The 12,311-nt window shown below is 35.0% G+C and overlaps 2 protein-coding genes across 2 annotated transcripts; both read right to left on the bottom strand.

Annotated features, from left to right (window-relative positions):
- Positions 1–436: 436 nt before the first annotated feature.
- Positions 437–1,946, bottom strand: LOC139883265 (reticulon-like protein B8). The gene is made up of 5 exons (XM_071867469.1): positions 1,733–1,946; positions 1,469–1,649; positions 1,243–1,384; positions 825–894; positions 437–597 (listed from the first exon to the last, which is right to left on the bottom strand). The coding sequence occupies exons 1-5, from the start codon at positions 1,944–1,946 to the stop codon at positions 437–439; spliced, it is 768 nt and encodes a 255-aa protein (XP_071723570.1).
- A 2,057-nt stretch (positions 1,947–4,003) lies between these two features.
- LOC139883260 (diacylglycerol kinase 2-like) lies at positions 4,004–11,272 on the bottom strand. The gene is given in 14 exon segments (XM_071867465.1): positions 4,004–4,153; positions 4,285–4,422; positions 4,559–4,723; positions 4,837–4,956; positions 5,021–5,097; positions 5,174–5,228; positions 5,230–5,432; positions 5,435–5,546; positions 5,662–5,887; positions 5,889–6,746; positions 6,890–7,009; positions 8,508–8,642; positions 9,848–9,969; positions 11,198–11,272. Coding segments are annotated over 14 exon segments (2,556 nt in total).
- Positions 11,273–12,311: the final 1,039 nt, after the last annotated feature.

The raw sequence follows: 12,311 nt of genomic DNA, 5'->3' as shown, positions 1-12,311 counted from the left end.
ATTATACCGGTTGGGATGTAAATTGTTCTGGGCTAATATTAGACGATATAAGAGTTTAGGGATTAAACCTTTAAAAACTAAAGTAGAGCAGAATTTTTTTATATGCGGCACTCACGATCTCGAATTTTGCTAAATTTTTTCGACGGAAGCTCAAATTCTGCCCTACTTTCATTTTCAGCAGTTTGATCCCTAAACTCTGAAATCGTCCAAGATTAGCCCAATAACATTATACAAAATTCAATCAATTTGCGCCAACACGATGGCCTGTCATTAATAGTTGAGATCAAATACAAGCATGTACCAAACATCACAGATCAATTAAAATACACAAATAGTTTTGTACAAATTCTGCATCAACTCTTTTATGTAGCAACGAACAATATCCCATGGATAATTGTTTTATTCTTGGCCATTTGCATTTCCTATACTTAACTTATCATTCACGCTTCCTCCCCTTGGGAATCCTGTTCAGAAAGCCGCTCATGTTGACCCTCCGAGACTGATGTTGCATCTGGCCAATAAAGTTGTCCAAGAACCCATCCACTTGATCTTCATACTTCTCGTAGAAGACCGGTAAAGTGTGTGCTGCCACAAAACCTTCAGGGAAAAGAAAAAACACAATTCAATAGTTTTCTTTATAAACAAATGATATTGATTATAATTAAAAGGAAGCTGCATAGGAAAGGAGTTATTTGATTATGCATCAACTGTTTAAAGGTTTTAGCTGGCATTTACCCATGTTCTCAAAATTGCATGAATGCGAACTTGGAGATTGCAAACTAAAGGATGAAAAATGAAATTGAGAAAAAAGAAAGATTCTGTACCAAGGTAAACGAGAGTCAAAAAGTTGCACCAGCTTCCTATCACGGCAGCAGCAAACAAGCTAGCTACAACCTGGAAAATATTTTCATCATGAATTGAACTTTCCAATATCGAGACGAAAAGAAAGCGGCAGAGTTGATCCGATCCGACTTTGAATTTCTCATAAAATATAATGTTCGACATTTAAGACTATTGAGATTTGTTAAGCTGTCATTTCCTGAAATTAATCTAATAAATTATGCATTCTTGCAACGACATGCAACACCACATGGATGCGGAGAAAATAGAGAGATAAACTAGCTTTTAGAAATTGCAACTTACAATACAACATCCTAGCACAGTTCAAAACCAAGACAGAACAAGTCATTCTGAAACCAGGACAGGAAATAAAGAAATACTCGGGAAAAATGTTCAAATTACCAGAAGAAATTGTTTCAAGTTTCCTCCACATGCCACATCCTGAAGAAACCCCAATGCTTGGTTAAGCAGAGCACCAGCATATTCAGCACTTTGGACAAATATCTCATCAGGAATAACCAAGCGTGGGACTTTCCTCTCTGACCTGTTCCCACAACATTTAATTAATACAGTCATTGGGGCCTGTTATGAGTTATACCAACGAAAGAGGTCCACAAGTTTTACTTGCCTGTTAATAAAGCCTGAAGCATTTACCCAAACAAACTCAGCAAGCAAGCCAAGCACCAGACCAAAGAATACAAGAGTGAGAAGATGGTAATTAAGCCACTCAAAGAGTATCCAGACAACAGTGGCGCCTGTTAAAACGCTAGCCGATATCTTCTTGTTCCTCCACAATAAAACATCAGCAGCTACAAGATTTTGACAAGTAAAAGGTTACTTGGAGAGTAATATAAGATTAGGATGGCACCAAAATCCACAAAAATGAACCTACATTTTCCACCACCCAAAAGATTGTGAACAGGCCTCTTCTGTCCGAAGAGCCGATTGAAGCGGGTACTTGCTGAATCATCTTGCTGAAAGAAGGACCCAGATTTCTGCTTTGGCATGTTCTCAGCAAGTGTTTCGACAAGGTTGCTTGGAACATTCTCAGCAATGGATCCAACAAGATTGTTGAGAAAGTTCTCAGCTGTTATTTTCTCAGGCATTGTTCCTGTTAAGAGAAAATGAGAAGCATTACCTCATCAAGTCAAATACTTCCAGAAGTCAAATCTATCCTAAAAGACTAAAAGTCCCACGGCAAAATATAGCAGCTGTGAAAGATAAACAGCAAACATACAATGAAATTGCTCATGGAATGGACTATAAAGTTAAGAACCGAAACAAAGCTAGAAAGGATCGTGTAGAATCTTCCATTTCAATTTTAGCTCTTATACGATTTGACAGGATTTTGGTATAAATGGAGGCTGTTGATCTATCAATATATATAACTATAACATTTGTTTCATTAGACAAGTAAACAACCCAGCTTACTGAAGGGCATGCTAATAAACAACAAAATCAACTACTAAAAAGGAAACTTTAAACTTTTAGATTCTACAACAATCCAGTTGATCATACACCAATAATAAATAATTCAGACAATTAAATATTTATATATATATAAGCAAATCAAGCATTATACTACTAATTAAAGCAAAGTAAAAAAAGGGTGAGAGAGACGAACCAGATTGTGAAACTACTTTGACTTTCTGACTGAAGAAGAAATAGGAATTCAACTGTGGAAGAAAGCAAAGAAACCCACCATGAGAAATCAAATTCAGCAGAAAATAACACAAAATTGCAGAACAAAAACACCATACAATTAAAACAAAAAGCTTAGAGAGAGAGAGAGAGAGGTCGAAACCAGATAGAAAGTAGGCAACGCAAATTCGAATGGAGCACCACTGATTGTGTGTGTGATGGGGTTGGTTGTTTGAGCTAAATGCCGATTATTACAAGTAGTTGCGTGAGCAGCTTTTTGATTTTAATTTAATTTAATTTAATTCATTTTTATTTTAATTATTTGTAATTGAATGAAAAAATTGACCAGTAGCTATGGCTCTCTCTCTGTACTCTGGAGTTATTGGTCTGGGGAATGGTCGTACTATAGATATTTTAGAAAAGACGATAAGAAAAAAAAAAAAAAGGATGATTGATTAATATTGACATGCACCACGTGCTTCGCCTTTTAGGACTATCGGCTCGGCTCGCGTTATAGACCCCTTTTCTATGGTCTACTAAATGGGTCAGCCGAGTTGAATCTGAAAGCAGGCCTAAATGAAAATTTGGTGAAGTTAAAATTTAGGTGCATTATAGAGAAATAAGTAGAAAAAAAAAAGTAGGAAAAATCCAATGAAAATATAAGCCTGAACCAAGTTTTTTTTATCCTTGAAAGGAAAAGAAAAAAAGCAGCGTTAAAAACTTGTAAAATATTTATTGAACTTTACTCGATTTGCTAAAAATCACAATAAGAATACTGTGCAACACCAACCAAAGGTAGGTTATAATTAGGGTGGACGTAAATTTGTATCAATCCGCTGGATATCCGATCCAATCTTACAATCCAATAATTCGAATATGTTATCTTATCCAGTGCGGACCAAAGAGTATATGAGATCGAGGTGTATGCGAATCGATACTAATTCCAGCACTATGCGATCTGCTGTAAATTTAATTATGTATGTATGACTAATTTCAGATTGGATGGGAGCGATTTTTTTCCTTGATGGGATAGTCCGTATGAGTTTCTGCTAATCGGATTGGAGAATAATAAAATTTTACCGATTCGGATCGAGTAATTATATGATCAGATACGATTCGATCCATCGCCATCCCTACTTATAATTTAGCATTTGTTCAATTTTGATCAAGAGGTCTATTTTGGTCAACTTGAATATTCATGAGTCCGACAGAACTGGTTCGATTCAATCCTCTTTGATAGGAACTTCAAATGTAACAAAAAGCTTCAAAATTCTTTAAATTAAACAAAAGTATGCACTCTGCTCACAATAATATTTCTCACTTGCATGGCTTTACAATCTCGTATAGTATATATTTCCTGTCAGCTGCTCCTCTAAATATTTTGTGGTCAAAACTTTTTTTTTCCTTCTCTATGAATGAGCAGTTCAGCCTTTAACGACAAAAGTGTGCTGATATGGCCGGAATAGTGGATATGAAATGTCAAAAGTTAGTTGGATTGGGGGAAGTCAATAAAAGATTACGATCAAGATAGTTGGAGGGCTAGTTGTTGGAGAAGTAGTTTCTTCTGATTAGGGTTGATGATTCCTCGGCACTCGGCATCCAGTAAGACCTCCGTCATGACAGCCGCTGCGTGCCCTCTTGGCTCCTCTGAGGCCCTCCTCAACATAAACACCTGTACGATAATAACAATAACGCACCAAAATTACTCTCATGTTTGAAAAGGTTTAATTTCAACCGATCCCTTTCCTTTAAATTTTAATCTATCTATCTCTTGAATCAAAAAAGGAGATGCTGAGATGGTACCTGTCCGTCATGTCTTATTTCTAAGCTTCCAGGTTGTTGTATAAAAGGTTCACCATCTATTTGGACTGGAAAAGAATTTGAAGCATGTATTTTAATGACCCTTCCTTGGGCTAGTCTTCTGGCTTGTGATAGTCCGACCTGACAAGTAATGAAAAAGAAAATTATTTAACAAGCATGCACAACCATGTCTTGTATTTTCTTAAAACTTGATCTTTTTGCGAGAAATAGACCAGTAATTTGTCACCACATCACATCATGAAAGAAAGTCTCAGACCTGAAGTTTGCCAAGATGCCATGCTCCACAAACACAAACAACCTCAAGAACTTTGTCATGCATTGATTGAAGTCTGAAGTTATCCTCATGGTCATAGTCATTTTGCCAGAGATCTACACCGCCCATATAGCTACCAATGTTGAGCACAATTAAACCCTCGGAATCCTGGGGGAAAAGTAAAAAGTCAATCAAAAAACAGAGTTTCAGATGTGAATACTATCAGAATCATACAAATAAGATGGAATTAGCTCAGAAAACAATTAGTGCCAGTTAGTTACCTTAGGAATCTGAACATCTTTACCATCAACTTCAAGCCACACTTGCCATGGTAGTTCGGAACAAGTTCTGTCCATGATATCTTTAGCACCTTCTTTGGCATACCGTAACTTATTCAAAAACTGCACAAAATACATTGGTCAACACCGTGACAAAGTCACAAACATAACAAACATATTAAGGTACCTGATTGGAGAACTTTCCAGGATTTTCAAGCCGAGTCACATGAAATTCATATGCAACCTTTGCATCACAACCAATACCTGTAAAAGTGATATGTAATTCTGATTCTAAACAGATCCGAGAAGGAGCTAAAGAAAGTAATGTTAATGTACATACCCAAATAGTTCAACATAAACTCGGATCGCTCTTTCCATTGGACACCATCCGAGTTTTTCTTCTTGAATAGTTACTTTCCAGCGATCCAGCATTGTAATTGCCGCATTGTCAATATCTTGCAAAAGTGTACTTAAACTTTGATTCCCCACCTTAGAGAATCCTCCTCCCCAACGCAGAACCCTTGACAAATCATTTCCAGTGCCAAGGGGGAGAACAGCAACAGGAGGAGGAGATTCAGAATTGTGTTTCTGAATTTCATTAGGACCCAAGCAACAGTACCATCTCCACCACATACCAAAACTCTGAAGTATCGTACACTACTAAATAATTCCAAACCAACTTCAGGCCCCTGAGACGCACTCAATTCAAATATCTGCAATAAGAAAAGTAGAACTCAGCCAACCTTGTTGAGTGCCATTGCTGTATCGATTTAAATAATATCAAAGTAGTAAAGTTAAAAGCTCATAGCAGTGAGCCTAAATTATTACCTGAAGAGGATTTAACAACATGTTTAGCCTCCTCCGAAAATAGGGGCCAAGTTGACCTCCGCTCTTGGCATTAATGAATACCAAAAGTGGCCTCGCGTCATTTGGCAATTCAGCCAATGCATATTTCTTGACTAAATCTGTAGGGAAGGTTCCTCCTTTTTTCTGAACTAGCCCATGGTGGTTTCTCTTTAAAGAGTGTACTCCAGCACTATTCTTCAAGCTCTCAAGGTTTCTTCTCGCTCCTGGATTTCTTCAGACCAGAAAATCTATTGAACACGTAATCCTGGCGAGGATCGGTACCAGAGCCATTTTGTGATGGACCATTAACAGAAGATCCATTTCCATTTTTACCTCGTTGACGCTTTTTTTTCACCTGTCCACGGACAGAAGAGGCTAAGATTCCCCCTGTAAGAGAACTAAACATTCCTCTGCCAGCAGTTTTGTCATCAACTTTGACATAAAGGGGACTAAGGATTAGCCGTCTAAGAGAACCTAAATCACAAGCATCGCCTGATGCCTTCACCATTTTAGCATGACATTTCACATGTATTAGGCGCTGACACCACAAGCAGTGCCATGTTGGAGAATTATTGATAAAAGGAACACCACACGGTTCATCACAGTGAAAACAAAAGCTAGATATGTCAGCATTGTCATCCATTTTAACCCATTTTTCCGACCAATGATGGCGTACATGATCAAACCCAGCTTGGGCTACACACTTGCAATCCCTGATCGCGAAATCAGAACAATACGAATGTGCAGCAGCACCACAAACAGCACAACAGTGGACAGGGTTATGGGATGCATGTCTAGTACCCACGATATGGGAAGAGACGAGGGAAGTCAAACAAACACAGCAAGTTGAGGGCTGTTGGGTATAAGAATAGTCTTCCATCCATTTGTGATGAGATAAAGGAACTTTTAACTTGTTCCATACTTCCTTCTTGGCTCTGGCAGCAGCCTTAACCCAATTGAGAGAAGTTTTCTTTTCCCATTTAAGGAAGATATACGAAACAGCAACGATGCCACACAAGACAGTGATCACCCATCCAAACACAAAGGCATTAGAATTGGTCAAAAAGCTGATAAGAAATGAAATGCATTGCTCAAACATCTTGTGAAAATGGTAAAATCCAGACTATTATGACGAAACGATTTCCAATTCCGGTCCCATCTCATGGATGCTTGCTTGAAGATCACATAATAATAATAAGCTAAGCAGAACCTAACACCACCATCAAATTCAATGCAAACAGAATCAGAATCGGAACAACGCATTTTCAATTGGAAATAACAAAACGAGCTAAAATCTAAAACCATGAAATGTACAAAAATCTGGATCCCCCTGAATAAAATTATTGCAAAAACATCATCAACAACAACAACAAACAACAAAGGAGATTAGAAGCTTACCGACGGAGAGAACGAGAAGCGTGTTTGTCTGTCTTGTTAATTACGATATTTGACGCATCTATGGGCATTCAAAAGGTGATGTTAAATTATATTTTGATGTTGTTATATTATATGGAAAGTATTTGTAAGATTTTGATTCAGTTTGATCTTGACGAATCAATATAGTAATAAAGTATCTTTTGTGAAGGCGAAATAATTAATTAAATGAATCGGAATATCATATGGAATTTATGAAAAATGGAGAATTTATGATGTGCATTATTTATATAGCGAATGAGATCTCATTAGCCACATCATTGGACTCCTAACCATAGCCCATTAAAAGAGAATATTAATTTTTGATCGATTTTTTCCTTTCTTGCTTTTTTTTTTCTTTTAATAAAAGAGAATAAGCGTGATATTTCTTTTCAAAAACAAAAAAGACCGAATAAACGTGGTAATTAATTACTAATATTCATAAATATAATTTGAACTGCGTTCGGCCTTCTCTAGTTGTTTCACATTTCAAGATGTACCCATCACTCCATCAGTATAATTGATTTTGACATTTTGTGTTGTCGATTTATACGTTATGAAACCAATGAAAAAGAAAAAAAAGTCCGAAAATACATGCATCTTTTTTATGTATTTTTTGAAGAAGGGAGTGATACATCTATTTTGATACGAAAATACATGCATTTTTTTTAAGTATTTCCGAACGAAGGGAGTGATAAACATCTCTTTCGATATGAAAAGTTCGATCTATGTAACAAATGGTGTTGGTGTTGATGAGACTGTATGGCGTGTGGACGGACGGGAGTGTGGTGTAGGAATTTCCATCAAAATTTATGGGCTTCCAAATAACTACTGTACTATTATGTGCCTCATTGGGCCTATCCTATGCCTAATTGACTGGTAAACGTAAATCGTAACTCATCGCCATAACTTTTTAAACTTGAAGGTGGACTGTTCTTCGAACTTGCAAGGCAAGAAACATCCATGCTAAACGAAAATTAATCAAACAACTAAACTATATATTCACATGTGGCCACCAAGTGGCACACTTTATGAGCACAGGGACATAGCTTTTAACTTGCAGAGTAAGTTACCGCTTAGTAGGCACGGTAAATACAAGTTTCTATCGAAAGTAGACATTTACATAAAATACACGTTTACAGTTTGAAGATGTAGTCAAAGACTTTGACTTTTGCTTGGTGAGGGAGAATAACGTTTGTTATATGGTTGGTTGAATTGAAGAGGGAAAAAACTTAAAAGACACACTTTCATCGCTTCTTTGCTTTAAACAATTATACAATACAATTGTTTAAAGCAGAAAAACATACGGAGCGTATATAGGTCCAGTCCATCGAAGAGAGGACATTTGTATATGGGATTACAATTTGTTTGTATATGATTAGAAATTTAATATGGACAAATTACCAACCAACTACACTCTTCTCTTCAATGCATGAAGCACCATAATAAATGAACCAATCTCACACACCAACTCCATGTGAAGAGTCTTCACGTGTTGTACTCTTGCCTCAACAAATGCAGCACAAATAGAGTGTGGGTGAACCATCTCTCTGCAAATATCATAAGAAACACAAAATGAGAGACTAGTATAATAAGGACTTTGTTTTGTTTTCTCTTGACTCCTCTCTCTCGTTCCCCTCTCTCTCTTCTGGTACTTTCAGTGGTGATTCTTTCTTGGTTTTTTAATCTTTCATGGCGTCTAATCTTTCAATGGCGGAGAGCCAGCTGGATCGTCTAGCACTTCGAGGTAGCCATATGGATCTATTTATTTTGGATGTGTATATATGTTCGTTCGTTCGTTCATTTTTTTTGGAGATATATATATTATATATATATATATTTATATATGTAGCTTTGAATTTTGATAATCTTTTGCTGATTTATAGGAGGGACAGAGAGTTCACGGTGTCGATCAAGTGGGTAGCCAAGCTTGTCATGATTGTATTCGATACAACAAATACAGAAGCAAAAGTCTAGCCCTAGCTAAATAAGTAAAAGGAATTAATTATCATGGTATGACTTTAATTAAGTAAAAGGAATTATATTTTTAATTTACTACATATAGATTTCGTTTTTATTTTGTTACATGAGAAATAATTATGTTTCTTTTATTTTTATTGGCATGGTTGAACGATACTTGGACATGGAATGCAGAGATTTCTTTCTACATTCCGTTTTCGATTTCTACAAGAGGTATTTTGATTAATTTTTTTTTTATCAATTAGTGGAACCATTTGTTTTAGATTTATCAATTAATTGAGCTTTTGACTATGTTTTTGCTACATTTCACATTTTTTTCCCTTCTTCTTTTTTTCTTTTTTTTTGATGTTAAATTTCACATTTTAGTTCTTTAGTTTGTTATTTTTATTTTCGTTAATAATCTTAGATAAATACATTTTACTTTAGGTTTGGATATACTGTTTTTTTAACAAACGACCAAAATATATTTATGCAAATATTTTCTTCTCAATGTTTGTGTTGTCGACCGAACCTATATCTCTATTTTTAAGGACAACTAGGAATCTATGTTCATCCCTGCGAAAATATTAATTAGTAAATTAGATAAGTTGGGATCGAAATATAATTTTATAATTTATGTGTCAAAATCTTACTAAGGGAAAAGCTAAGAAACAATTAAGATTTTTTTTTTCTTTTACTGATACTTAAGTTAAAATAAGGGGTAAATTTGGTATTAGATTTAAATAAGTTTCGAGTAGATATATAGAAGTAAGTTGCCTTCGTGTAAATAGAGTACCCCAGTTTATAACTAGGTAAGAAAAACACATTGATAAGGCAACACGGTGACGGTATAGTGTAGGGGAAGAGAAACGAGAGGGTAATTTGGGGGTTTAACTTTTTAGTTGTTTGATTAGGATTCTAAATCAGGTAAAAAAATAAACAGTGTCATAATTTAACTGAAAAACAGTATATCCATAGCTAAGAAATTGTATATTAGTATAAGTTCTCTAAGTTTTGCCCTACATAGTCTTCTTAGTTTTTAAATTTCTTTCTGTTTAAAATAATCTTACTACATTTTATATCATTCATTTTTATTTTTTATAATACTGGAAATTTAATTTATTAAATAAACGAATCATGATAAAATTATATATATCATATTAATATATGATTTCCCTAAGTTTATGTCAAATATTATAAAAAATTTAGCTTCTTCACGTAGAAAAGACTTAGAAACCCTATTTAATTATTCGGTGAATTTATATGAACGACCTTCGTTCATAGAGATAACAACCTTACTACAGGTTGTATTATGTGATCACAAACTAAGTTACTTTGAAGATAATTTTTTTTTTATTATTATTATTTTATAAACAAAAGAATACTACAGAAGAAAGACGGATTCACGTAGTTCAAATTATAGGCTACACATTCGATTAGGGGATTATAGTTGTTGATGTGCATCATCGATCTCAATATGGAGAGAAGAATTAGATTTCATGAATTGAAAAATTGGTCTTGATTTTTCTAATTTCTTTGTGTAACCTTAATTTTAAAACAAGTTTAACAAATTACCTCTCTTAAAATAACAATGTTCCAAATGCAAATTATGATATGTAGCGCATAATATAGTTTTGTTTCTTCCGTTTTGATATAGTACTCCCAACTAAATTATAAGTTTAAATTTAATTCATAAATATTATAAGAACCATTTTGATCGCTACACACTTAGTTGTCATTTCTCTCTACTTCTCCACACTATTTGTTTCTATGTTTTAGCTCGTACTTTCAATTAGTGAACAAAGCCAAAGTACCAAAGACGTGCTCTTAAATCCTTTACCGCTCACATCAAATAAACCCATCAAAAGAGAGCATTAATTTTCTCTAAAATAATAATCTTTATTAACTAAAGATATTCATTTCATATTTCTATTATAATGATTTTATTTATCTCAATTAATTTTTGATTATATTCAGTCTATGATTGTGTGTTGTTGCGGTAGTCAAATATCTCTCCTCAAAGAGTCATATATAGTGTGATTTTAGGATTCAGAGTGAAGCACGTGGACGATGCGATAAACTTAGGGTTTACGTCAAGTAGTACTGTATGCCAGAGGTATAGACGATTAGAGATAATTTCATGGACCTGATCGGTCATTTTTGTGGGACCAGTTACGATTTTCATTGAGCTGATACAATAGAAAGGAAGTACATCTTTCATAGTTTCCAAGATCTCTTGAAACTATAGGAGGGACTTGACTTTCGATTGTGTTAGTGCTTTGAAAGCATCATGGTGGTTGTATAAGAATACCTCATTGGATCCATGGAACTACCTTAGATCGACTCCTCCGGACTATAATACCACATGATGTGAACTTTAGCGTTGGGTCCATGTCCACGCATGGTACTCTTGATAGACCAATCTTATACCGGGTATGATTTCATTGAGTTGGACAACCGAACAACATGTAATCTCCGACTAAATAATCAATAATTAGTCGAGGGAAATGAAATTGTTATGCATAAAAATATAGATGAAAATGAATATAATCTTTTTTAATAAAGACTAAGATATTTAAAGTTAATTATTATTTGTATTGATTTTATTGATGTGAACGATAAATGAGCTAGTTGAGAGTTCGTCCTAACACTATAGTATCATAAAAAATAAATAGTGTAAATCGAAGAATAAAGGAGATGGAAACCAAAAAATCAAATCATATTTTGATTAAAATTAATATGTTTTTATATCACAAAGATCTATATCTAACATTTTATGTTAATTTGATATCTTCCTCAATAAAGTGGGTTTAACTTTTAAAAAGATAAAAATAAAGCAGGAAATTACAAATTAATTTTTTTTTTAAAATTAAGCAAACATTTGACCGAAAAAGAAGGGAGGTGAACATTTGTAGTTGGACCAGAACGGCGTTTTCGGTCCAACAAATTAAGGACACGTAATTAAGGTTAAGTAAGATCGGTTTAGGGATTTCCGGTCAAAGGGGTTGACCGGGTTTTCCGTTTCCGGTTTTACATTTTTTTTTGTTCCCGAACTGCCACGTGGCAAGCCCTGATTGGACAAAAAGTCGGTCGATTGACCGGTTTTGGGATACCCGGTCAACCGGTCTGATCGGTTACCCCAAAACCTGTCAATCGACCGACTTTTTGTCAATCAGGGCTTGCCACGTGGCAGTTCGGGAACAAAAAATAATTTTGAAAACCGGAAGAATACTTATACCGGCCGGAAACACAATTTGAGT

This window comes from Rutidosis leptorrhynchoides, unplaced genomic scaffold (genome assembly GCF_046630445.1).
Source record: "Rutidosis leptorrhynchoides isolate AG116_Rl617_1_P2 unplaced genomic scaffold, CSIRO_AGI_Rlap_v1 contig376, whole genome shotgun sequence".
Lineage (NCBI taxonomy): Eukaryota > Viridiplantae > Streptophyta > Magnoliopsida > Asterales > Asteraceae > Rutidosis > Rutidosis leptorrhynchoides.
The sequence above is the reverse complement of the archived record's forward strand: the minus strand, read 5'-3'. Positions and strand labels throughout refer to the sequence as shown.